Source organism: Panthera tigris, chromosome A2 (assembly GCF_018350195.1).
Source record: "Panthera tigris isolate Pti1 chromosome A2, P.tigris_Pti1_mat1.1, whole genome shotgun sequence".
In the NCBI taxonomy this organism is placed as follows: Eukaryota; Metazoa; Chordata; class Mammalia; order Carnivora; family Felidae; genus Panthera; species Panthera tigris.
This window is the reverse complement of record NC_056661.1, coordinates 18,716,723-18,742,322: the sequence shown is the minus strand read 5'-3', so window position 1 is coordinate 18,742,322 and position 25,600 is coordinate 18,716,723. Positions and strand designations below refer to the sequence as shown.

The 25,600-nt window shown below is 56.0% G+C and overlaps 2 protein-coding genes and 1 non-coding gene across 9 annotated transcripts in view; 2 read left to right on the top strand and 1 right to left on the bottom strand.

Annotated features, from left to right (window-relative positions):
- The window catches only part of RNF123 (ring finger protein 123), a 29,873-nt gene that overhangs the window by 627 nt on the left and 3,646 nt on the right, over nt 1-25,600 (bottom strand). For 4 of the 7 annotated variants that reach the window (XM_042978961.1, XM_042978960.1, XM_042978963.1 and 1 more), the window contains exons 4-37: nt 24,029-24,108; nt 23,789-23,883; nt 23,345-23,399; nt 23,138-23,223; nt 22,780-22,866; nt 22,485-22,552; nt 22,163-22,288; nt 21,664-21,778; nt 21,480-21,584; nt 20,936-21,061; nt 20,692-20,784; nt 20,546-20,619; nt 19,629-19,746; nt 19,336-19,435; nt 19,058-19,119; nt 18,803-18,874; nt 18,458-18,578; nt 17,729-17,830; nt 16,402-16,508; nt 15,959-16,157; nt 15,477-15,622; nt 15,103-15,186; nt 14,205-14,312; nt 7,729-7,906; nt 6,781-6,855; nt 6,542-6,629; nt 6,361-6,448; nt 6,189-6,273; nt 4,721-4,860; nt 4,443-4,631; nt 4,274-4,349; nt 3,978-4,062; nt 255-397; nt 11-105 (exon numbers count right to left, since the gene is read on the bottom strand). In XM_042978961.1, the coding sequence (XP_042834895.1) occupies nt 11-105; nt 255-397; nt 3,978-4,062; nt 4,274-4,349; nt 4,443-4,631; nt 4,721-4,860; nt 6,189-6,273; nt 6,361-6,448; nt 6,542-6,629; nt 6,781-6,855; nt 7,729-7,906; nt 14,205-14,312; nt 15,103-15,186; nt 15,477-15,622; nt 15,959-16,157; nt 16,402-16,508; nt 17,729-17,830; nt 18,458-18,578; nt 18,803-18,874; nt 19,058-19,119; nt 19,336-19,435; nt 19,629-19,746; nt 20,546-20,619; nt 20,692-20,784; nt 20,936-21,061; nt 21,480-21,584; nt 21,664-21,778; nt 22,163-22,288; nt 22,485-22,552; nt 22,780-22,866; nt 23,138-23,223; nt 23,345-23,399; nt 23,789-23,883; nt 24,029-24,108 (3,571 nt within the window). Of the gene's footprint in view, nt 1-10; nt 106-254; nt 398-3,977; nt 4,063-4,273; nt 4,350-4,442; nt 4,632-4,720; nt 4,861-6,188; nt 6,274-6,360; nt 6,449-6,541; nt 6,630-6,780; nt 6,856-7,728; nt 7,907-14,204; nt 14,313-15,102; nt 15,187-15,476; nt 15,623-15,958; nt 16,158-16,393; nt 16,509-17,728; nt 17,831-18,457; nt 18,579-18,802; nt 18,875-19,057; nt 19,120-19,335; nt 19,436-19,628; nt 19,747-20,545; nt 20,620-20,691; nt 20,785-20,935; nt 21,062-21,479; nt 21,585-21,663; nt 21,779-22,162; nt 22,289-22,484; nt 22,553-22,779; nt 22,867-23,137; nt 23,224-23,344; nt 23,400-23,788; nt 23,884-24,028; nt 24,109-25,600 lie in introns of all 7 variants that reach the window. The other 3 variants (XM_042978962.1, XM_042978964.1, XM_042978965.1) reach the window with 3 other exon arrangements.
- On the top strand, nt 391-3,820 carry AMIGO3 (adhesion molecule with Ig like domain 3). The gene has a single exon (XM_015540387.2). The coding sequence runs from the start codon at nt 1,116-1,118 to the stop codon at nt 2,637-2,639; it is 1,524 nt and encodes a 507-aa protein (XP_015395873.2). The 5' UTR covers nt 391-1,115; the 3' UTR covers nt 2,640-3,820.
- LOC122236750 lies at nt 24,376-24,482 on the top strand. The gene has a single exon (XR_006215002.1). It is a non-coding gene; the product is annotated as a U6 spliceosomal RNA (small nuclear RNA).

Genomic DNA, 25,600 nt, shown 5'->3' with positions numbered 1-25,600 from the left:
TCCCACTCACCAGGGAGGCAGCTGCTGCCTGGGCCGACGCAGAAGTCAGGTGTGCCAGCATCTGTTCCACCTGGGCCAGCTCCTCAACGCTGATGTAATCTGTGTCTGGGGGTTGGTGGCAGTTGTCAGACCCAATGTGGCCCTAGAACCCAGTGCCTCTTAAATACCACAACTTGGGAATTTGCTCTTCTGGAGACTCCTCACCTAGGCCAGTCCCAGATCCCTCTTCCCTGACCCACCCCTGGCCCACTCACAGCTCTGTAGGGAGAAGCGCTTCCGGTCAGGGGCAGGCAGGACAGTGCCAGGGGCAGGAGGCTCTGGCTGCCCCAGGAGATAGCATATAGAGCGGAGCTGGAAGCAAGGATCAGCCAGGAGCACTGACGTGGCTCTTTCTGTCCTGGGTGGGAGAGGGTGCAAGGGTAGTCAGAAGGTTGGGCCTATCTGAAAACGATACCTATTGGAGGGGTGGGGTGGACAATTCAGCCCACCTGAATTGCCTCTGTCCCACCTCACCTCCCTGCTGCTCACACTGCCACACCCCCTACCCTCCCCGCCCAGTCCTGGGTCCCAGTAAGAACCCATACAGCCCTTGTACCAGTTTAAATGGGTGACTAGCAGATACTGAAAGCCTACCTACCCCCTAATATACACTAACTCCAAAGAAAACAAATAAATAGCACTAGCAGCTTAAAGGCGTGCCTCCCAGGTTTCCCTGCTACTATTCCCGGGAAGACAGGCACCGGGGAAAGCCATAGGCTAAGAACAGGCTGGGACATCAGAGACGGACTCGCGCCCCCTCTGGCGGCCACCCTGGGACCTAGGTCGAGGTTGGGGGGGGGGGGGGTGCCCCACCCCCTCCGGCCTGGGGCCAATGGGAGGCCGAGGCCCCGCCCTCCTCCAGGAGAGTATTTAGAAGCCGATCGGGGAAGCACCCGGAGAGCTGGGGAAGCCGGTGGAGGGAGTGCTGAGTGGAGCTCAGCCCCAAGTCCCGACCTGGACCCGGGAAGCAGGGGCGGTTGGCGTGTGGGGTGGAGCCCACATCCAGCAGAAGTGGGTGAGTCCTGGAGCCGCGCCCCACACAGAACTGCCCCATTCCACCCCCGGCAATCACCACCATGGCCTGGCTGGCGCTGCTAGGCGCACTGCTGTGCATGCCGCGTGTTGGGGTGGGCAGTCTGGGCTCAGAGGGCTTTTTGCCCTCCGCACCCCATAACTGCCCCTACAGATGTGTGTGCGCCGCTGACCTGCTGAGCTGCGCGGGCCTGGGGTTGCAGGACGTGCCGGCTGCGTTGCCTGCCGCTGCTGCGGACCTCGACCTGAGCCACAACGCGCTCCAGCGCCTCCGCCCCGGCTGGCTGGCGCCACTCTCCCGGCTGCGCGCCCTGCGCCTAGGCCACAACGAACTGGTCGTGCTAGGTCACGGAGTCTTCACCAACGCCAGCGGCCTGCGGCTACTCGATTTATCATCTAACGCGCTGCGGGCGCTTGGCCGCCACGACCTCGAAGGGTTGGGGGCGCTCGAGAGGCTGCTTCTGTTCAATAACCGCTTAGCGCACTTGGATGAGCACGCCTTCCATGGCCTGGGCGCACTCAGCCGTCTCTACCTGGGCTGCAACGAACTCTCCTCCTTCTCTTTTGACCACCTGCACGGTCTGGGCACGACCCACCTACGTACTCTGGATCTCTCCTCCAACCGCCTGGGACGCATCCCAGTACCTGACCTGGCTGCACTGCCAGCCTTTCTTAAGAACGGCCTTTACCTGCACAACAATCCATTACCCTGTGACTGCCGTCTCTACCACCTGCTGCAGCGCTGGCATCAGCGGGGCCTAAGCGCTGTGAGTGACTTTGCCCGAGAGTACATGTGCCTGGCCTTCAAGGTACCCACATCCCGTGTGCGCTTCTTTGAGCACAGCCGTGTCTTTGAGAATTGCTCAGCTGCCCTGGCTCAGGGCCTAGAGCAGCCCGAAGTGCAGCTGCACGTGCAGATGGGTCGGTCCCTGAGGCTGCACTGCAACACCAGTGCCCCAGCTGTGCGCATCGCCTGGGTGTCACCACAGCACGAGCTGCTGGTGGCACCAGGATCCCGAGACGGCAGCATCGCAGTGCTGGCTGATGGCAGCTTGGCCATCAGCAATGTGCAGCCGCAGCACGAGGGGGTCTTTGTGTGCCTGGCAGCCGGGCCCCGCCTGCATCACAACCAGACGCACGAGTACAACGTGAGCGTGCATTTCCCACACCCTGAGCCCGAGGCTTTCAACACAGGCTTCACCACCCTGCTGGGCTGCGCTGTGGGCCTGGTGCTTGTGCTGCTCTACCTTTTTGCGCCACCCTGCCCAGGCTGCCGCCGCTGCTACCGTCGCACCTGCCACTGCCGCCGCTGGCCCCGGGCACCCAGCCCCCTCCAGGAGCTGAGCGCACAGTCCTCAGTGCTCAGCACACCACCGGATGTACCCAGCCGCAAGGCCAGTGTCCACAAGCATGTGGTCTTTCTGGAGCCGGGCAGGAGGGGCCTCAATGGGCGTGTGCAGCTGGCAGTAGCCGAGGACTTTGATCTCTACAATCCTGTGGGCCTGCGGCTCAAGGCTGGCTCTGAGTCTGCTAGCTCCACGGGCTCTGAGGGCCTGGTGATGACCTAGGCTGCCCTGGGCCCAGAGCCAGGCCACTTGCCACCCGCTGCTCGCCCTGCTCCCTGCTGCCGCCCTGACAACTGCCAGATGCTGGTGGGAGCGCTGGGCTTGGTCCTCCAGCCTCCTGCACGGCCTTGACCTCAACCACAGCAGCCCCAATCACTAATGGAGGGGCTGGGCTCCCCACCCTCTCTCCTGCTCTGCTCTAACACAGGGCCCAAAGGCCCTAGACCCTAGCAGGACCTACTGGTGCCCACACGTCCCACGAGGACTGGAACTGGGGCCATCTGGAAGAGCCCTTGCCTGAGAGCCCTAGGTACACCACCTCAGAGGCCGAGGCAGCTACCAAGCCGTGGTGAAGTACTGAAGCATAACCATCTTCCCCTTCCCAAGGGGACAGGAAGAGAGTGGGCCCACAGGGGAAGAGGAGAAGGGCTCCAAAGGAAGACCTAGGCCCCCACCCAGGGTGGAAGGAGGAAACATGCACCAACATCCAACCTACTTCAAGCTCCACAACTCCATGCAGTCTGCTGGGCAGGAAGGAAGCAGGTGGGGCTCCTCAAGAGACCCCCAGGGGGCCTGGCCCGAGCATCAGCCAGAGTGGCCCTGCTCCCTCTGGTCAGGGGCAGCCACAGACCACTCTGAGAGCACAGCCTCTCCCGTGGGCTCACAAGACAGCAGTAAAGGGCAACATGGCCTGTGCCCCCAGCTTTTTAGCAGTAAAAAGCCCAAGCATGGCCAAGATGGGAGGGCCTAGCCGGAACTTGCTGTCCCTCGAGGATAGAAGCCTCTTAAGGGCTGGCACTGATCTTGGTCTAATGGCTGAGGCAGTGCCCTGGTCTCATATGCTCTTACCACCCACCGCAGGGAGGCAGGGAAGGGGGCGGGGGGCCTGGGAACCCCTCCTGCGTGGGTGCTGAGCTGGGGGCTCCTACAAGTCCTGGATCCAGTTGTTCATGGAGTTCCTTAATAAAGGTGGTACATGCTCATCACCAGAGCCTTCGTGAACACAAGTAGCAGTGTGTGCGCTCAGCCCCCCTTCCCAGCAGTGCTGTGCTGGATGCTGCAGGAGAGCACCCCGCCCATGCCTGAGGTATAACCACAAGCCAGTGGCTATGACCATGCGGCTCGGGCACCCTGTTCTGCTGGGGTCCCCGATTCTCCTACTCAGAGCTACTGCTGCTACCACCTGTTTAGGCAGTTTGTACATCATGACCTCCCCCTGGCCTCAACGCCTGATGCTGAGGTCCATTTTAGAGATGAAGAAACGGCGGCAGGGAGGCCCTGCCTGGTGCACTCCCCATCAGCCATGCCAGCTCCCATGGGGCCCTGGTGCCTAACACTTACCCCGACGCCGGGCCATGCACCAGGAGCCGCACCAGGATGCCTGTCACAGCCACCAGAATGGGATAGTGGTCCACGCTCTCCAGGCCTGAAGGGAAAGGAGGGATCCAGGGATCCTGAAGAGGGATCCAGGCCTCCTGGCTAGTGCGAGCCCCCCTGTCCTCCCCACAGAAGGGCGACCTAAGGCTGAGGGTACCAAGCCTGCCTGTCCCAATGCAGAATGGACAATCAGGCGTCACAACTCCTAGCAGAGGAACCAAGGCTTGTGCTATGTTGGGTTCAGGGCACTGGGTCCTCACCAGGCAGCCGCAGGGTGACCACGCGGTCAAACAGGTTCCTCTCGGCCGTCACCCGGTTCAGCACCTGGTTCAGCAGCTGTGAGGGCAGGAGCCCATTGGTGGAGTGGATGGGTGGGCTTACCACCGGGGAGTCCCCAGGGGCCCCCCCACCCTGCCCAGATGGACACACCTGTGCGAGACGCCGCAGCAGCATCTCAGAGGTAGGCCGGGCCCAGTCCAGGAATATCTCAGGCACCAGCGTGATGGTCATCTCCAAGACACGCAGCAGGCTGACCGAGAGGTCAAAGCAGGTGGCACACACCTTGAGCTGCCGGCTGTCCACAAAGTTCCGCTCTAGGCGCTCGGCAGCCTGTTGGATCTGAGCCACCAGCAGGTGGGCAGTCAGTGGCCTGGCCACACTGCAGTTCATGCCTGGTCCTCTGCAACACCACAGCCCACGTGACCCACCTCCTGGATCATGCCGATGAACTCAGAGAAGGCCCAGTTGAGCTGGTTGAGGACACTGTTGAGGAAGCTGGGTGCCACATCAGGACCCTCCCGCAGTAGGTCTGCCATGTGCTGCTGAAGCAGGGTGGAGGGGCAGGGCTCTGCAGGGGCATCGACACGGTGGCATCACTGGGCACTCTGGTCTGTGGTTCCTGCCTGTCTACCTCTGTCCTGACTTGTTGGGCCATTGGTGTAAGGACAAAAAGATGGCTCCCTGAGGATGCTCAGGTCATGAAGGCAGGGAAGACAGGGTACAGTGCTGCCTGGGGGTTAGGGCTAAATCTGTCCCTCCTCCTGCTGGCAAGCCACAGGCTGAAGTTATTCCTGGCCCCACACCATCCCTTTGGCCTAGAGCAGCCCCCCAGCCATAGCCTGCCCTCAAAGAAGTCCTCAGCCGCATGCCCCTCAGAGAGGGCTAGACCCAGACAGGGTGACCTAGGCCTCTCCTCATTCATTTCAAGACCAGCATCCCCGAGACCTACTGTGTCAGAGCCCTGCCGTCCTCTACTCTCCTCTGCTGCCCTTGGCCTGGCCTTGGCATATGGCCGAGGTGGTGGGTGCCAAGTCTGGGCTGACGGGGAGCAGTAACCAGAGCCCTTAAGCCACAGCCGGGCTGGACACCCCCCCACCCCCACCCCGTGCAAATCAATAGTTCCTACAGCCAGCAGGATGAATATCTAGTCCCACTGCCACTCTAACTGCAGCTCAGTTCCACCCGCTGGTGCATCCAAGAAAACCGGCAAGGACTTGATGAGTGACTTCACACAAGGCACTCAGTCTCTGGGGACCCTTTCGTGCAAAAACCCTGCCCATGAAGCAGAAACACATCACGTAGGCCTAGGAAAACCACCAAGTGGGGTGAGTGCAGAGTATGGCAGGCAGACTGCAAGGCAAAAAACCCAGGACCCAGGAGGGGCCTAGGTGAAGGTCCTCAGGCTCACAGGGCTTTGCTGGGCCATCCATGGCCCCTGGAGAGACAGTATAACCTCTGCCCCCAACCAAATTCCCCTTCCTCTTGGGAACGCCATGGGCACCCTCTGGGGCCCTGACCAAGCCCCAGTCTGTGCGCCTGCCTTGACTCAAGTACACTGAAGTGGGAGGTGGACATGGTGCCAGGATGAGGCTGGAGGTCAGGGAGCTGGTTCGGAGTCCTCACTCTAAGCTGCCAGCACCCTGAGAAGATGCTGCCCCTTTTCACCATGACCCATGCACAGCATTCAGGCCCAAAGGACACACATGGGACAGGGGAGCAAGGGGGAGGTGTCCCAGAGTGTCCTTGGACTGGGAGGAAGCAGGGAAATGGAAACGCCGGGGGGCAGAGCTGGGGCCCAACAGGAGTCCGGGAGACAGGCCAGGAGAAGCGAGAAGAGTCCAAGAAGACCAACAGCAGTGGGCCAGAGCCACCGGGTCACCCAACCTGGACACTCACTCTGGAGGCTAGGCAAGTTGGCGTCCTCTGGCTTGGTTTTCAGCAGGTGCGGCAGCCGTGTATAGCGGTACCCAAAGCCACAGCCCTGTGGGTAGGGTCAGTGGGGGTCAGGGAGGCAGGGAAGCTCTCCCCTTCAGCCAGCCATAGCCACTTCCCATCCAACCACACTTACCCTCCAGAGCCGCACCAGGATCCAGTTGGTCTGGGCCCAGGGCCGCTGCTCATAGGGAGCCAGGAGGCTCCTCACCATGGCAATACGCCTGCAAGGGCAAGGGGTGGTGGGCACAGGGTAAGGCCAGACATGGTGCTGTGCAGGTCAGAGTGCCCGCCTCCCTGCTCCGACCCCCACTCACTGCTCCTCAGGGATCCGCTCCACAGCCCGCAGGGAGTGTGGGTAGCACACGTAGCTAGCCAGGGCCTGCATCAGCGAGTCACGGATGTCTGTTGGGACAGGCTGTGCCTCAGCAGGTAGCTGGCATGAGCCCCGGCCCCCATGCCTCAAGCCCACCTGGCCGGCATTCTGTGCAAAAAACGGCCAGCCAGAAGTGCCATCCCACCCCCATATCCCCAAGCCCTTTGTAGGGCACCTCACCAGTGCCCACGATGCGTGTATCGGCAAAGTGTTTGGCAAGGATGGCAGCCAGGCGTGTCAGAGTCTCTTCATAGCCTGCAGGATGGGGCAGTAGGAGTGCTTGGCCGGGAGCGGGGGTTCCAGAGGCAGGCACGTCCCTTGGCAGGGTGAGTGGGCTTGGGCAGCGGGCTCCAGAGCTGACTTCAAGGGCCAGTCTGGGCCCAAGCTGTCATCTAGGGACTTTGGGCATGGCATTCACTGACTGTGAGAGGCCATTGCACAGACTCACTGTGGGGGAGGACGGGTCCTGCAAGAGTCCTGACTGGGCTCAAACCCATCTCCGCACACACACTTGATGGCTCAGCAGTCAAAGCCCCTTGGGTACCCATGGCTCCGCCTCTGAGGACAAAGCCTGCACCTAGGCCTGGGGCGGGGCAGGGGACAGGCCAGGGGCCTGACAGCCCACAGCCTGATCCAGACATAAACCACCAAACCCAGCCTGAAATCAGTAGTCTGCAAGAAGCCCAAGCTCCTACATGTGGCCTCCAGCAGGGTACCACCACCCCTTACTGCGATCTGCAAACACAAGCTGCTCTGCCTTTGCATGGGCTGCCACATCCCACGTGCAGTGCCAGGGTGTCTGTGTGAGGCCAACCGGCTCCCGTACCACAGCAAGAAGGAAGTGAAAGCGGAGGGGCCCCCACTCCGGCACTCCATCCTGTCTCTTTCCTTCCTAGCATCCGGGAGAAGCTGTTGGCTCTGTGGCCGCTAATACCAGGGCAGGGCTCTCCACCATGTGGGGCTTTTGCAGATGCTTGTCTAACACAGGACCAAAGAGAACAGGGGCTACCTCCCCTCTTTCCTACACGGATGTGTGCTGCTGGGCCATGAGGGTGCAGAACAGGGTTGCTAAGGGTTTACAATAAAGGCCCTTTTCCTGCCCCCTCCCGGTCTGAATGGCTTTGTCACCTGGGAGCTCCTCCATGCTGTGCACGGGGCCAAAGTAATTCTTGAGAGCACTGTAGCTGTTGATGGCCACGCTCAAGTAGAACTCAGGCATGAAGGCAAAGAGAGAACCTGTGCGGTCGCCATGCTCGACGGTCCGCAGGCAGACGCGTAGTAGCCAGTAGATATCTAGCATCTTCTCCTATAGGAGGCACAAGGGGTGCTGCTAGGCTGTTCGTAGAAAGGGTTGCAAGGGGCAGGGCACGGTCTGGGGCTCGGGAAAGGCCTCCTCGTTAGTGGCTCAGGCAGGGCAGTCACATGCTTGATAGGCAAGAGGGTGCACCCCGTGCCTGGAGAGGCAACACCCCAGCCTAGATCAGAATTCTGGCTTGCATTAGTAAAGGTACACAAGGTTTTAAGTGAGAAGGTGTCATGTGACCATAAGTCTGAGTTGGAGCACTGCCCAGTGCAAAAGGAGCTGCAGGGGCGAGTGGGGGCAGGACAGTAAAGAAGCTACATGGCCTCATCTAGGCCCAAGACAGCAGACAAGGGACTGGAAGGCCAGGAATGGGGAAGCACCGATGGGCTGTGGGGGCAAGGGACCGGCTGCACCAAACAGGGCCCACATTTCTGGGGGTGATGGAACCTCCATGGAGGTCAGAAGTACCGGAAGAGAAGCAGGCCTGGTCCAGGGCAGAGGGGATGTGGCTTAGGATATGTGCAGCATATGGTGCCTAAAAACGTCCCCAAAGAGGTGGTGTTGAAGAGCATGATTACTGGTGAAACAGAGGCCATAGAAAGCAAACCCTCCAAGGGCCTTGTTCCACATGGTCTGTGCCCAGGAGGGGTCGCCGAACAGAGCAGAGCAAAGTCCCAGGCCCCAGCCCAGACCACCCAAATCTCTCAGAGTCGGAGCATCTGGACTTGACACCAGCTCTGATGTGCCCTCAAACTTGAAAACCCGAGAAGACACAAGCAGGAGTCAGAGGGTGGGCCTGAGCCAGAAGGCCTGCTGGGAGCATACTGCCACAGAAGGCCAGAGAAGACCAAGTCTAAAGAGGGGATGGAACCTATGCACCCAGGGAGCCACTGCATTGCAGGGGGGGTGGGGGGAGGGATGTATCTGCAAAGGGGGCGGGGGGCTTGGGAGGGACCGTGCAAGACTATTCCAGAGAGGTGGAGGAACCTGTGTTGGACCAAGAGTGAAGGGAAGATGAAGAAGCTGTGACACAGACAAGGAAGAGGGGAATGGTTGTTGGAAGGGAGTGGTTTCTGTAAGCAGATGTAGAGTCAAGGGAGGGGCATCACGGACTATTCTCTTTACTAATGGGAGAAAGTGAATGAGCAGGAGGCAGGAGGGTGAGCACTGAAGATGAAGAAAGCAGTTCAACATAGCAAGGGCTGTGTTATGAAAAGCCCACAGAGAACATCACACTCAATGGTGAAAAACTGAAAGCATTTTCTCTAAGATCAGGAACAAGACAAAGATGCCCACTTTTGCTACTTCTATTCAACACAGTACTGGAAGTCCTAGCCAGAGCAATTAGGAAAGAAAAAGAAGTAAAAGTCATCCAAATTGGAAATAAAGGAGTAAAATTATCCCCATTCGCAAATGACGTGATCTTATATGTAGAAAACCCTCAAGAATCTAGCAAAAAATTCGACAAAGCAGGAAAGAATATCCAGTGGAAAAAAGTCTCTTCAACAAATGGGGTTAGGAAAACTGGACAGCAACATGCAGAAGAATGAACCTGGGCCACTTTCTTACACCATACACAAAAATAAAACCAAAATGATGAAAGACCTAAATGTGAGACAGGAAACCACCAAAATCCTAGAGGAGAAAGCAGGCAAAAACCTCTTTGACCTCGGCCGCAGCTACTTCTTACTAGACACATCACTGGAGGCAAAGGAAACAAAAGCAAAAATGAACTATTGGGACCTCATCAAGATAAAAAACTTCTGCACAGTGAAGGAAACAATCAGCAAAATAAAAGGCAGCCTACAGAAGAAGATATTTGAGAAAATATTTGCAAATGACATATCAGATAAAGGGCTAGTATTCAAAATCTATAAAAAACTTTTCAAACTCAACACCCAAACAACAAATAACCCACTTAAAAAATGAGCTGAAGGCATGGATAGACACTTTGCCAAAGAAGACATCCAGATGGCTAACAGACACAAGAAAAAATGCTCATCACTTGTCATCAGGGAAATACAAATCAAAACCATGATGAGATACCTGTCAGAATGGCTAAAATTAACAACATAAGATGGGGCACCTGGGTGGTTCAGTCAGTTAAGTGTCCAACTTTGGTTCGGGTCATGATCTTGAAGTTTATGAGTTTGAGTCCCACATCGGGCTTTCTGCTGTCAGCACAGAGCCCACTTCAGATCCTCTGTCTTCCTCTCTCTCTCTCTGCCCCTCTTCCCTGCTCTCTCTCTCTCTCTCTCAAAAATAAGCATTAAAAACAACAACAACAACACAAGAAACAACAGGTGTTGGCAAGGATGTGCAGAAAGGGGAACGTTTTTGCACTGCTGGTTCCTCAAAAAAATAGAACTACCCTACGATCTAGCAATTGCACTGGTAGGTATTTACCCAAAGGATACAAGAATACAGATTCAAAGGTTTATAGCAGCATCATCAATAGCCAAACTATGGAGAGAGCCTAAATGTTCATTGATTGATGAATGGATAAAGAAGATGTGGTGTATATCTACAATGGAATATAACTCAGCCATCAAAAAGAATGAAATCTTGCCATTTGCAATGATGTAGATGGAGCTAGAATGTATTATGCTAAGCGAAATAAGTCAATCAGAGAAAGACAAATACCACATGATTTTACTTATATGTGGAACTTATGAAACAAAACAGATGAACATAAGGGAAGAGAGGGAAAAAAAGGAGAAGAGAGGGAAACAAACCACAAGAGACTCATAATAATAGAGAACAAACTGAGGGTTGATGGAGGGAGGTGGGTGGGGGAATGGGTTAAATAGGTGATAGGTATTAAGGAAGGCACCTGCTGTGATGAGCACTGGGTGTTGTAGGTAAGTGATGCATCACTAAAGTCTACTGCTGAAACCAATATTGTACTGTATGTTAAAAAACTAAAATTAGGGCCGCCTGGGTGGCTCAGTCAGTTAAGAAACTGACTTGGGCTCAGGTCATGATCTTGGGGTTCATGGGTTCAAGCCCCGCGTCAGGCTCTGTGCTGACAGCTCAGAGCCTAGAGCCTGCTTCAGATTCTGTGTCTCCCTCTCTGCTCCTCCCCCACTCGCGCTCCATTGCTCTCTCAAAAATAAGAAACATAAAACAAAATTCTTAATAACTAAAATTAAAAAAAAAGAATCCACACACACAAAAAATCTGTTAGAGTAAATGAATTCAGGAAACATGCAGGATATAAAATTCATACACAAAAGTCAGTTGTTTTTCTACACACTAGCAATGAACAATCCAAAAAGGAAATCAGAAAAATAATTCCACTTACATTAGTATCAAAAAGAATGAAATAGGTATAAATATAACCAAGAAGGTGAAAAACTTGTACACTGAAAACTATATAATGTTGCTGACAGAAATTTTAAAAGACACAAATAAATGGAAAAATATTCCATGTTCAAGGACTGGAAGATTTAATATTGTTAAGATGGCAATACTAACCAAAGCAAAGTACAGATTTAATGCAATCCCTATCAAAATCCCAATGGCATTTTTTGCAGAAATAGAAAAATCTATCCTAAAATTCATATGGAGTCCCAAGGGACTCAAACAGGCAAAACAACCTTGAAATAGAACAAAGTTGGAGATCTTACACTTCCTGATTTCAAAACTTATTGCAAAGCTACAATAATCAAGATAGTGTGATACTGGCATAAAGACAGTCATACAGACCAGAGAGCCCAGAAATAAACTCACACATATATGGTCAAAGGATTTTTGACAAGGATTGTCAAGACCATTCAATGAGGAAAGGACAGTCTTTTCAATAAATGGTGCTGAGAAAATTGAATTTCCATATGCAAAAGAATAAAGTTGGACCACTGCCTTATAGCTTAAACAAAAATTAACTCAAAATGGATCAAATACCCAAACTTACAAGCTAAAACTATATAACTCTTAGAAGAAAACATGGGGAGAGGACTTCATGACCTTGGATTTAACACCGACTTTTGGGCTGTGACAACAAAAACACAGGCAAAAAAAGAAAAAAATAAATTGGACTTTATCAAAATGAACTGTGCAGCAAAGGACACCATCTACAGAGTGGAAGGACAACTCACAGAAAAAGAGAAAATACGTGTAAATCATAATCTGTTAAGGAGTCAATATCCAATGTATATAAATAATTCCTACAAAACAACAAAAACCAAACAATCCTATTAAAAATGGGCAAATGCACTTGAATAGACATTTCTCCAAAGAAGATATACATGTGTCCAATAAGCACATGAAAAGATACTCAACAGGGAAATTCAAATCAAAACCACAATGATCACCAAACTCCACACCCAAAAAACAAATAATCCAGTGAAGAAATGGGCAGAAAACATGAATAGACACTTCTCTAAAGAAGACATCCAGATGGCCAGCAGGCACATGAAAAGATGCTCAACGTCACTCATCAGGGAAATACAAATCAAAACCACACTCAGATACCACCTCACGCCAGTCAGAGTGGCTAAAATGAACAAATCAGGAGACTATAGATGCTGGCGAGGATGTGGAGAAACGGGAACCCTCTTGCACTGTTGGTGGGAATGCAAACTGGTGCAGCCACTCTGGAAAACAGCATGGAGGTTCCTCAAAAAATTAAAAATAGACCTACCCTATGACCCAGCAATAGCACTGCTAGGAATTTACCCAAGGGATAAAGGAGTGCTGATGCATAGGGGCACTTGGACCCCAATGTTTATAGCAGCACTCTCAACAATAGCCAAATTATGGAAAGAGCCTAAATGTCCATCAACTGATGAATGGATAAAGAAATTGTGGTTTATATACACAATGGAATACTACGTGGCAATGAGAAAAAATGAAATATGGCCTTTTGTAGCAACGTGGATGGAACTGGAGAGTGTTACGCTGAGATAAGTCATACAGAGAAAGACAGATACCATGTTTTCACTCTTATGTGGATCATGAGAAATTTAACAGAAGACCATGAGGGAGGGGAAGGAAAAAAAAAACAAAAGGTTATAGAGAGAGGGAGCCAAAACATAAGAGACTCTTAAAAACTGAGGGTTGATGGGGGTTGGGAGGGAGGGGAGGGTGTGTGATGGGCATTGAGGAGGGCACCTGTTGGTATGAGCACTGGGTGTTGTATGGAAACCAACTTGACAATAAATTTCATATTAAAAAATAATAAAATAAATGTATACACACACACACACACACACATATATATATGTACATATGTATACATATATAAAAATAAATACAATGAGATACCACTTCACATCGCAGAGCCTGCTTGGGATTCTCTGTCTCCTTCTCTCTGCCCCTCCCCCACTAACACTTCTGTTCTGTCTCTCTCAAAAATAAACAAACATTTAAAAAAAAGATTGCATAGGCCAGTGGACAGCCATGAAATCCCAGTCAAGGGAGGAGAGGAGCCACCTGCATGGGGCTGGAGGCAAGGTGGTCTGCAGCAAGAGAGAAAGGAGGAGTAACAGGTGGAAGCGGTCTGGGCTCGGGAGGAGGCTGAGAAAAAGCAAGTGGGGATGGCGGGTAGAGGTAGGGACACCAAGGGCCTTGATCACCCAGTTATGAGGGAAGGGCATGCCTAAGAAGGTAGACGGATGTCCTGACGTGGGCACTCACTAGCTGGGGAGAGATGCTAGGACAGGCAGGGAGTGGAAGCAAGTCTGGAGGGCTCGGGACCTGAGGGTCAAAGCATGGTCACAGAGAGAGTGCACCATCTTTCAGTTCACTGCTCAAGGCTGACAGCCTTGGGAGGGCAGACGTGGCTCAGACATGGGTCAGGACTGAGTGTCCCTAGCATCAAGATGTACCTGGCATACTCCAGGCTCCGAGCACATGTTACTGAATCAACGAATGAGTGAATGACAAAACAGAAAACAAGGCTGTGGCTTCAAAGGAAGAAGGGGAGTCAGAGAGAAGCATGTGCAGAGTGAGGGAGACTGGGGCTCCTAAGAGGACACCTCCACCCCGGGAGAGAAGGAAGGGGAAGCGAAGAAGGGGAGACAGGCACAGACAGGCCCTGTTCCTGCAAGGGAGGAATTGTGAGCTGGAGGGGACCTGGGATGCCTACAATGACATCTAATCAAGCTCACAGGGCAGGAGAGGTTCAGGGGGCATAGCATGTGGTGGAGGTAGGGAGGATAGGGAGCGGAGAGGGGGCACGTGCATGGCAGAGGCCCAGGAGGGCAGGGAGCGTTAAGAGGCCGGCACAGCCTGGCCATCTGTGACTAGTCAGTGAGCTCGGGGAGGGCAGCAGTCACTGGCTAAGCCCACACCTACTCACCTGGGAGTAGACAGTGGCATGGACCCAGGCAAGACGGCGACTCAGGTGGTCCAGCTTTTCTGAGAAAACCTTCTGACTCTTGGTCAACTCTGCAAGGATGTCCTTTCTCTGCCACCCAAGGGGAAAGACAATCAGGCCATGGCACCATACCCACACCCACCCTGCTTGCTCCAGGCAGCCTGGTAGGAACCCCACTGGTGGCTGGAGCAGGCAAAAGGTTGGGCAGACTCAGCTCTACTCTTCAAAACCCTCTTCTGCCTAGGACCCACTGGCAAGCCCGAGCAGGCCTCAGAGCAGGGTCTTGGTTGTTTGTGCAGAGCGTGGAAATGAGACACAGCTGGGGTTCCATGAGCCCCTGGCCATGTCCCCTAGCTGGGCTGGGACCATGGCCCCGGTAGCTGCTCTCACTTGGCTGCAAAGGCAAGCCTGGGCTCTGCAGACAGCGGGGAAAGGGCCCTGCTGGGGAAGTCCAGCCTGGGCACAGGACGCCCTACTCCCCAGGCCAGGAGAGCTACAGCAGAGGGGCTGCAGGGAAGTGTGAGAGTCAGGTCCTGCTTCCTGCTGACTCTGCAAGTGGCCGAGGAAGCACTCAGGGTCGAATTCATAATTGATGAGGAGAGTGGGTGTGCGTCAGCACTTAGCGGGCAGGGGGCAGGGGCACCTTGGCGCGGGCTGCAGCTAGTGATGGGGCTCAAGCCCTGCCCTGCCCTAATGCCAGCCCTGCTCTCACTGATGTGGCATAGTCAGGTGGGTGGGGACAGGAAAACTACCGGTGTAGCCCCCAGAAGCAGGGGCAGGACAGTCCCTCTGTGGCCTGCCCTGGGAAGCCTGAGCTGGCAAGCCTCCTCTCTGAAACAGCCCTCCCTCTCGAAAACCCCCCTGCCCATCTAGGTCTTACCCGCTTGGGGCACCGCCGGAGCTTGTCCTCTGTGTCCCTCAGAGCCACTGCATACTCATTGACATCATCAGACACACCCACCATCTAGAGCATCGGACACCACAGGTCCAGCGTGACTCCTCAGGCATGTCACTCAGGTTTCTCCAGACCCAGCCTGGCTCCCAGCCCTGCCAAGCTCCCAACCTTCAGCCCCAGACAACCCCCTCCCACAAAACCAGGTCAGGCCCACACATCACTGGCAGCAATCAGTCTTGCTGTGGCACACATTCACATGCAGTCATGAGTAGATATCCGCCCCTCCCCCCCAACACACACACACAAGCATCTGAACGTGTGGGACCACAGGACATGCTCATCGGCCACCAGTGGGAGACCTTGCCCAGCTGCTGGTGAACGCTGAGATTATACATCATGACGGCGCCATCCAGGACTTCCAGCAGGGAGTTCTCCGTGAGGGGCTGCTCAGGCTCCTCCGGGGGCCGCCCCAGCAGCAGGCCCTCATTCCAGTGACTGCCCTCAACTACGGAGTGGGGGAAGGGGAGGGTCAGGGCCGTAGGCCATTCCAGCTCTCTCCCAAGCTTGTGGTGCCAGGACGGGCCTCACAGTAGGAGAAGGGAGCCCTTTCTCCCTGCCTGGGCCCAAGGAGGGACTTGCAGGGGAGAACATAGGGGCAGGGGTAGGGCAAGGGCCTGCAGCTCCAGGACTATTTCTGTAGCATCGATTTCCTGCCCTTAGAGTGCACTTCCCATGCCCTTGAGATATTGCCAGGCCGCAGGACCGGGAAGGAATGGGGGTGTAGCTTGGCTTTGCCCAGGGTGGGGAACTATGGATGTGCTTGGCCCTGCCTGGCACCTACTGTCCTCACGAGTCCTCTGTTCTGCGCTCAGCGTGCGGACCTTCACTTTCTCCGAGGTGGTCAGAGGCCGCCGTGGGGTCATCAGGCTCACAGCCGCTGTGCTGAGGAAGCGGTTAGCTCGGCCCAGGGTTGGAGAACTGAGCCAGCTGGGCCGGGGCAGGGGCAGTACGCCCCCCATGGCCAGAGCCTGCATGGGGCGCTGTGTAGGAGAGAGGAGGCCAGACGCCACTCAGCTCCCCAGGACCGGGGCCCATGTAGGACTCCCTTGATTTGTGGGGTTGGGAAATGGCAGGAAGGTTCGCGCCTCCACCTACAGCAAGGAAACCTGCCTGGTGAGAAGCTCCTTGCTGCCTGGAGAAGGAGGTGACCCCGTGTGACACCCCTGCCCTTATGATAGAGGGACAGCCCAATACCAAGCCCCCTGCCTGCCCCTACCGCGGCACCTGGGCCGCAGCTGGGGCTGGTTCCTCGTCCTCGTCCAGGTCATCCATGGTGGCTGCCTGGAGCTCCAATGGGTCGATCAGGATGTTGGCCTTGGAGGCAAGGTCATCTGTAGGGAATGGCAGGAGAGTTCTCAGGCCAGTGGGGGGCTCAGGGGTCACACGGAACTGCCCACGATGGCGAGAGAGCACCACTGGCTGAGCGGGGGGCTTTGCAGGGCCCCACATTTACCACTGCACCTTTGCCTATGCACTCCACTTATTCCACGCCAGCCTTCACTGCGCCCCAAGGCTTTTGTCTCAGGGACCTTAACAGCAGGAGGTGTTCCCCATCACACTCCCGTCAGTCCCTCTGTTTCCAGTGACTGCATGCTCTCCAGGGTCCCCTACTTCTCTCCCCAGCACTTTCTAACCTACAAACACAAGATCCAGGGCTGTCTAGGCCACCGCTTGTCTCACTTTGCACACAGGCCTCACCGTAGGCTCATCCCCTCAGCTGTCAGTGAGAGGTGGAACAGCAACACCTCTGCCTCCAGCCCAGGCTGTGGTCCTCAAACATGGCGGACTTGCCACCTCAGCCTCCTCCTACAGCCTCCTTCCTGACGGTGCCCCATCCCCACAGCCTCGGGCAGGAAGCCTGGGGTCATCTTTGACTCCTCCCCTTCACTCCTGCCCTCCCTCTATCTCCTCTCTTGGCCCATGTACTGACTCCATTATCACACGCAGATCCCTGACCTCACTTCCCTGCCTCAGGACCTTCCAAAGTTGCCCCTATCCCTGGAATGAGCCCACACCTACTTCGTGGCCCACAAGGCGCTCAGACTCTACCCGTGCGACTCCTTGGCCTTATTTCCCACCACTCCCCGCCTGGTAGTTTCCTCACCAGCACCCCAGCAGCCTTCCGTCTCCAGGCCCTACCAGGCTGTTGTGAGCATCCCTGCCTTTGCGTGCGCTGTGCTTGTAGTGCCCTGTGCCGTGGCCACGTGTGCTCGTCCTTGAAAGCCACTCAGGCAGCACTTGTGCCCGCTCGCCTCTCACCCCTGTGACCTCACCAAGATCCCGTGGTCACTCCACATATGCTCCCTAGTTCCTTATAGGACCCCTAGGCTTCCCGTGGGGCAGGTGCTCAAGGGAAGGGAGCTCAAGGGAAGGGATGGCTGGACCCAAGACCTGAGGCAGAGGGCATCTCCCTGGAGGAGCAGGTCGAGATACTCGGGCGCCCTCTGGCGGGCAGAGGGCAACCCTGCACCCAGTGCAGAGCTGGCTGAGGACTGTACGCCCCACACTTGCCCGGTCCGGCCCTGCCCACTGCCCACAAGCCTACACGTACCTTTGAGGGTCTTCCGAAGGTGTGAGAGGAGGCCTCCCAGGCGCTGCAGGTCAAAGTAGTCCACCTTGCCATTATAGAAGACCTGAGGCGGTATGTAGGCCTCTGCAAGGAGGGGTTGGGAGGCCGGGCCAGCAGTGAGCCAGATAGGAAGACAAACTGAGAAGCCACCCCTCTACGCCGCTTAGCCCAGAGGAGACCCCTGGCCTTGGCCACCTACCTGCCCTGCTCAGGCACACAGCATGGCTTCCCCCCCACCCCACCCCCGACCATTTGGGGTCAGTGTCAGTGACTGCACGAGTTGGGATGAAGGGAGCACTCTGCAGTCACATTCAGAGAGGGCCCTGACCCAGCCCTATGGACATCCCCAATCCAGGGCAGGCACGGCTCCCACTGGCCCTGAGGACCCTGTCCCACACAAACACAGCCCCCAACACCTCAGGGCCTGTCCCTGGTGTCCCCTACAAAGGACTGCAGAGGGTTGAACGGACTGGGACCGAGAAGAGGTGGCCATAGTGGGCAGGAACTTGTGGGGACAGAGTGAATGTGGGTTTGGCACTCCTACAGAGTGGAGTTCCTGCTGCCCTGTGGAAAAGCCACCCATCAGGAGAGTACTCAACTTGTTAGGAAGCCTGAGACAGCTCCACCCCCACCCTGCCGCCAGCTCTGCACTCTACACTATCACCGGGACAGCCCTGCCCAGCCTCTCTGATGAGGTCTGGCCCCACTCACCCTCACTGAAGGAGGCACGAGGGTTCGAAGCCTTGTATTCATCCCAATAGTAGCGCAGGGCAGATATCAGCCGGTGCAAGAAGCAGACCATGTACTCAGGGGGACACAGCATGGGCATATTCTGCAGGGCACAGGGCACAGGACATGCATTTGTGCCAGCCTAGAGCCTGCTCACTCCTCATCCAAGGCCTGCCCCAGGACCCTGGGGTGAGCACAGAGGGCGGGGCAGCAGAGGAAGAGCAAGATTGGCAGGGATGCAGCAGGCTGAGAGGTGCCGGAAGCCTGGGGTGCAGACTCTGCAACACAGCCAAGTGTCCATGGTGGGCTGGCCGAGTGGACACTTACCCCCCGGCCACTGGCATTCTCCTGTAGAAACTTCCGGAACTTGGTCAGGAAGATGTACCTAGAAGCCTCCCCCTTTGAGGGAAGGAAAAATGAGGCTGTGAGGAGCTGGCCCTGGAGTGGACTGGCTCGGTGCTGTGCCTTAGCCTGGGCCCTGCTATGGGAACCCGAGCCAGTCCCTGCCCTCTGGGTCTCAGGGCTCCAGTACCAGCACCCATCCCTATCAGGGACCCACGCGGGGATCTGGGAGTCACTTACCCCATTATCATCTTTATTGTTCAGCAGCAGCTTCAGGATCTGGACCTGTAGTTCTTCCACCACTGGAGGTGGGGTAGGGAACACAACACTGAGCTCTCCTCAGACAGAGCCTTGCTCTCAGGCTCCCAGGGATGGGAAGGGGCGGCAGGTTTGGATCAGGGCTCCACTCTCAGGGTTCCACAAGCTGAATCTAGACATGGTCACTACCAAGAGCCCCCAATACGCACAAGCACACAAATCGTCCTCCCCCTACTCAGTGCCCTGGGAAGGGGGCTAACCTTCGATGCGCTTCTTGAGCCTTTGGCAGCCACGTTCGTAGGCACGCCTCCGTCTGTGCTCCTCAGTGGTCTCATCCTTTACATCCTTACTGTCTTTGCCCTGGGCAGGAGCAGGGGATGGAAGACAGCAGAGCTCACTCAGGACTTAACCAGGCCTGCTTCAGACAGGAAACCCCTACTCCCACGCCAGAGACCAGGCTGGGGAAGGGGCCTCACATGCTCAAGGCCAGGCGGCTCAGATACCCTGGGTCAGCCCTCCCTGTGACCCTGCCTGCCCATCTCAGTCGGCCCACCTCCCTGCTGGAGCGGTGGGGCCACCAGGTAGTGGGAATGAGCTCTTGTAGGCCAGCCTCCTCCACTCGCAGAGGGCTCTTGATGTAAAAGAAGACAACAGACCGGAGCACATCGAAGCTGGTGGTTGTCAAGGCAGAGTTCCACTCACCAAGGGGTGTGTGTACCCTACACCCTCACGAGTTCTCCCTGGGAAGCTCTTCCAAACTCACCTGTCTCCCCAAATGCCCACCATATTCTCCTACCCTTAGAGGTACCATTGCTACTATAAGCCAGTCTCCCTCGACCATGAGCCCTGAAAAATAGCTGTGGCCATCAAGTCCACTAAGCCTGATTCCCAGCAAATGTACTAAAAAGGCTTGTCACAGGAACACATGAGGGGGGTGGGGGGAACAGGCTGAGAGAGGGCGTGGCGGCCTCTCCGTCTCCCAGCTGTTTCTAACTCTCGGAGGCTGAAGACCCCACACAAAGACAGCTACCAGCACAGGCTTCCCCACCAGCACCCTCCCTCCTGCAGCACAGTCCTCAACTGTATTGGGAAGCAGGAAGAGCCAAGTCCCAAAAGAAGATCTCATGGGAACCCCTGTCGTGGGACTCATAAAAGTTCAGTGCTGCTTTGGCTACAGCAGTCAGGCCCTGGTGGCGTCTCCACACCTCCACGTAGCCCAAGAGTCGGCAGCCGTCTGGAAATCCCTGCTCAGGCTGGCCAGCTGGCCGGGGTCCTTTGCTTTACCCTCTCTGCTCTGTAGAGAGAGTGCTGGGAAGGATGGGTCCTGCAACAAGGACTCACATACTGCACGGCTCTGGTCCTCTGAGCCTCCCTAGGGACCCCTGGCCAGAGGCACACTGCCCTCCCTGGCCCCTAATGACCCCAGAGGACACCACATGTCTGGCCTGTCTGGCAGCAAGGAAAGGATACAGGACATTGCTAAGCAGAAACTTGCGGGACTTCTCATGCCTCAGGATGGCGATGGTGAGCCGCAGGTAGTGGATCTGTGGGGATGGGGTGCTCAGAGAAGGCGGCTAGGGCCCAGGGGGCCCAGGGGCAGGGGCAGGAGCTCCCACCTGTAGGCTCAGGTCTGGGACGATGGGTGAGAACCGGTAAAGCCGCAGCAGGGACATCATCAATTGCTTGAGGCAATCCTGTACCTCGTAGTCCTGGGGGAGAGATGCCGGGCTGCACACCTAGCTGGCAGAGGGCAGGTGCCAGGACAGACGTCTGTGGGTCCTTTCCCAAACCCTCCCTGTACCTCCCCTATCTCGATGGAGCCTGACATCCTGGCCTGAGGCCTGAAGTCCGAAGCCTCACCTCCATGAAGAGCCACAGGAGGTCGAGGATCTGACGCACCATGGACTGGGCCTGTGCAGGGGTGCCTGCCTCCACGACGCCCCGCAGGAAGCTCATGAGCACGGCCTCTACCAGGTATACCTTGCGCTGCACCAAGGGCAGGCACTGGTGAGGTGGTGGCCTTCTGCCCCTGCCCTGGCATGGGGCCAAGCCCACAGGTATAGTCTTGGGTTCCCTCAAGCAACCCCAAGACACAGATGAGCCCTTCCAGGGTCTGAGACACAAGAAGGGCCGCCGCCCCAGGGCTCCTCTGGCATTTCACACATGCAGTTCCCTTAGCCAGTGATGTCATTACCCCTCAATCTTTTCTCTAGGACATCCCCTGATATCCTCAGCTGGAAGCATCTCCTCCTTCCCTGGGTGACATCCTTGAGGTCTAAGGGCTCTGGTCACATGGGACCCCTGCCAGGTGACGGTGCTGAGCCTCATGCGCCTCGGCTTCCCAGCCCCTAGCACCGGCACTTGTGCCACAGCCCACTTCTTCCCCTCCCAAACATCCCCTCACCAGGAGCGGTGCAAAGCGATGGAAGATGTGGGCCAGCGTGAGGAGGACGGTGGGCTGGCCCTGCAACTGCCACTCAGAGCTGTCCTTCTCCACCAGCCGGCCTTCCTATGTGGGGAAGAAAGGACAGTGGGGGTCAAAGGGCTGCAGAAGGCCCTCAGCTCACCCGGCCCAGTCCCTGGCTCACCACAGGGTCCAGCTCCACGCTGAGCACTGCCCGGAAGCAGCCCAGCAACTTCTGTGCCCGCACCAGGTCAGCACGGGGTGGGTCCTGCAGGGGCCGGTAACCTGCCACTGGGTAGGTGGCACAGAGTTAAGCCAGCAATACCTGGTCTGTGGCTCAGATGCACCCATCCCTCTCCACTGAGATCCCCAAGGAGGGGCCTAGGCTCCAGGGCAGGGCTGTGGAGTCACAAGGCCTAGTCTGCGGCACAGCTCTCTCTGTCTCTGTGGGGTGCAACTTCTGCCGCTTCACATTCTTATCTGTTCCACACAGTACAGTACCCACCTAATAAGGTTGCCATAGGAATTGTGCCTCCCGGCACCCACCTAAGCTGTACTCGCCCCTCTCCCCTCGGCAACCATGGCCCACCACCAGCCCATAGAACTCCCAGGGCAGGGAGCCCCTCGTCCCTGCTTCCTCAAGAGCTTCCAGGCAGTCCACAGACTTCTTCCCAAAAGGATATCGCAAGGGACGGCTGCCAAAGTTGAAGGCCACAGACTCCTTAAAGGAAAGGCTGATGGCTGGGAAGTAGGCCATGCCCAGGCCCCTGGACAAGTTCTCAAAAGCGGTGCCCAGTGACACGCCATTCCTGGAGCAGAAGGGAAGGCCTGTGAGCCCGTGCTAAGAAGGATGTAGCCGAAACAGGCCAGTAAGCAAGGCTCTGTTGCGGCTGTCCACCCTCAGGCTATTAAAGTCGGCCTGGCCCCCTTAAAGGGACTGGGAAGCTGAGGGCAGCTCAGGGAGGTCCCAGAGGCCAGGCCTGTGGGAAGAGGCAGGAGACTCACAGGCAGAAGGACAGAGTGCCATCGTCCAGGTCGATCAGGCAGCTCACGATGTCTCCCGCTGCCCATGCCTGCCAGGGGAGGAGGCCTTACAGACATACAGAAGCCCAGCAGCTTGCCCGCTCTGCCCCCTGGCTGTGTCTCCACTACCCCTCAGGGTAGGTGGCCATAAGTACAGAGCACCTGAGTCTCTGCCCTCTCCCTTTGCCCTACAGTCTCTTGTGGCTATTTGGTGGCTCCCACCCAAGCTGTGAGGATGAACATGGGGCAAGCGGGTTCCAGGGGTCTTGGCCCTCACCTTGCCATAATTCGTTGTGGTCACATTCCACTTGCGTACCCGGTTGCCATCATAAGCATAGGAGTTGTGTGTATCTCCAACCCCCTCCTAGGGAAGAAGGGTCTGTGAGGTCCAGAGCCCACCAGCCGTCAACCTTGCACCCACAGAGTTCTAGAGAAAAGGGTTGATGCTCTGAGGGAAGGAGTGATTTCCTGGCCTGGGTTGCTGTTGTCCTAGGGCAGGGTGGGACGCATTCCTCCTCCAGAGGGCAGTCGGGTTACAGTTCCAAGCAGACCTCATGTGGTCTGGTGGGTTGCCGGAGCCCTGATGAGGCCTGCAGCAGCATGTCTCCCTAGGAGGGGGCCTCTCTCACACGTACCTCCTGATTAAAGCGGCAGTTGATAGTGCACCAGCCAATCTGCATGAGTCCCTGAGAGGAGATGAGCACCTCGTAGACCCATTTCCCTGGAATAAACCAAGTCAGGCCTAGCAGATAGAAAAAGACTGCCTCCTGCCTCAGACCTGGGCCCACAGATCCCCTCCCAACAACCTGGGCCACAGCATGGTGGCCAGAGCATGGTCTCACCTTTATACACACACGTGGTTGAGCGGATAGTACCAAAGTTGCTGTGTCCAATCACCTGGGTGAAGAGTAGAGATGGTGAGCCTCCTCTCGGGCACACAGAGTGCCTCCCCAAAGAGGAATGGCCCCATCCTCAACGCGGGTTGTATTGGTGGTGCCTGCCTGTTCTAGCCAATACCGCACTGAGCCTGAACAGGGTGGGAGGGGTGGCAGCATGAGAGGAGGGGTTCATGGCTGTGATGGGAACAGCTTGGGGCTGGAGTTGCACCGAGTAGGTTTTAGGGTTGTATCAGGAGGGTTTGGGGGCTGAGGACTCAATGAGCACATCAGGAGGGGTTTGTGGCTGCAGCCCCATAAAAAAGGATAGAGAGACCAAGGCCACATCAGGAGCAGCTTGGGGCTGTCAGGAGGGGCTTGGACCTGGGGCCTCGCCTTGCCCTCACTCACCCCTAGGAGGTCATCATCCACCAGAAGAAGCCCCTCGAAGCCACCTGTGTGGTCCAGGACCACAGTGGATGGGCCAAGCCGCCCTTCAACCTGTCCTGAAAGGGAAAGGTAGGTGTGGGGTCAGGCAGGGTACAGGGTCTGACAGAATGCATAGAGGATACTGTGTTCCCCAAGGCAGCCCCCAGGGCCTCCAGGGCCCAGCCTGGCTCCCCCAATCCCATTCCAGAAGCTGCCACATACCCTGGCTCTCCTCATCCTCATTGTCTACATGTAACAGCTGGTCCAGATGCTCTGGCAGGTTCTGGAAGTTCAGGGGTTTCCTGGGGAGAGCAAGAGGCTGCGAGGGGCCCAAAAGTCCTTGAAACCAGTCAGATGACACTAAACCCCTCTCCTACTCCCTTTCCTCTGAGCTTCGGACAGTGGCTGCCCAGATTCCAGAAAAAGGCTTGTGCCTAGTCCTATATTCTTGAATGCGGGGGGGGGGGGGGGGGGTCAGAAGGCTGGACTACCCACTAAACTAAAAAGTACCAGTCCAATGTGGTGTACCTCAGGACTTTAAAAAAAAAAAAAAAAAAAAAAAAAAAAAAGTGCTCACTTCGGCAGCACATATACTAAAATTGGAACGATACAGAGAAGATTAGCATGGCCCCTGTGCAAGGATGACACGCAAATTCGTGAAGTGTTCCATAAAAAAAAAAAAAAAAAAAAAGAGCCCTTCCTCAACCCTAATTCCCTCATCTGTAAAAAGGGAACATAGCTGTATGTCAGAGATGCTATGAAGATTCCAAGGCATAATGTGTGCTCCCTGCATGGCCCATAACCTACCCACCCCTAAAGAAGGATCTGTTGCTTTGCCTGGGAGAGGAAGGCTGGGAGAAGTACCAATCCCCAAGGCAGCCTATACCAATGACAGCTAGGCCAGCCCTTGATCCCAGGCCTGTGGTCCCAGCCAGGGAAGTTTGTGTTGAATGAGACATGTCTTGGGAGGATGAAGGGCTGAGCCTTCTGAGTTGCTAGCTGGCTCTGTCCTGTACCCACCTGTATAGGAAACTAGAGCACCTGGCCTGCCTATCTGCCATCAGCCCCAGCCAGAGGGGCTGGGGAAATCTGAGTGGCCCCCTTATATACCCAGCACACATGCTCAGAGGAGAAAGGCCTCTGTCTGATGCTGGCCAGCCCTGTCCTGAGTGCAGCTGCTAAGAATAGCAGGGAATGGGGTGGCAGTAACTAGCAGGGCTCGAGTAGAACAGAGACCAGTGCCCATCTGGACGCAGCCCACAGACTGCTGGCACCTCTCTGCCACCTCTGATCCCAGCACTTTCTCCATTCAATGGTCTAGAGGGTAGGCTCTGGAAGGGACATAGATGGGCCAAAGCACCAACTCTCTGGCAAAGTAGCTTCACCTGGCTCAGGAACCACATGTTCCCCAGTTGTGAGCTACTACTCAGCTGCCAGAGGTAGAGAGGCGTGAATCCTCTTCCCCATTCCTACTAACCCCCAAGCCAAGGTCAAGTGGCAGCCATGCAATGGGGTGCCCCACCAGTAGCTTGGAAAGTTCCAGTCAACCTCCTCTCTAAACACCCCAACAGGCCCAAGGATAAAGCCTTCTGTCATGGCAGTGCTTACCGGCCCCCACTTGGGAGGCCTGCTCTAGTTCTTTGCCTGCTCTCAAGAGCAGCTGGGGGCAGCTCAGCCTCAGCGAGTGCCTGCAGCACTGTCCTTTGGCCAACCCAGCACTTGCCTGCCCTTTTTGGATCGCCTATGTCCCAGCCCAGGGCTCTGCATCCACACAAGCACTGACTGATGGCCCTG

Excerpts from the sequence above, each read along its gene's own strand:
- AMIGO3 (XM_015540387.2), top strand. The coding sequence starts at position 1,116 with ATGGCCTGGCTGGCGCTGCTAGGCGCACTGCTGTGCATGCCGCGTGTT.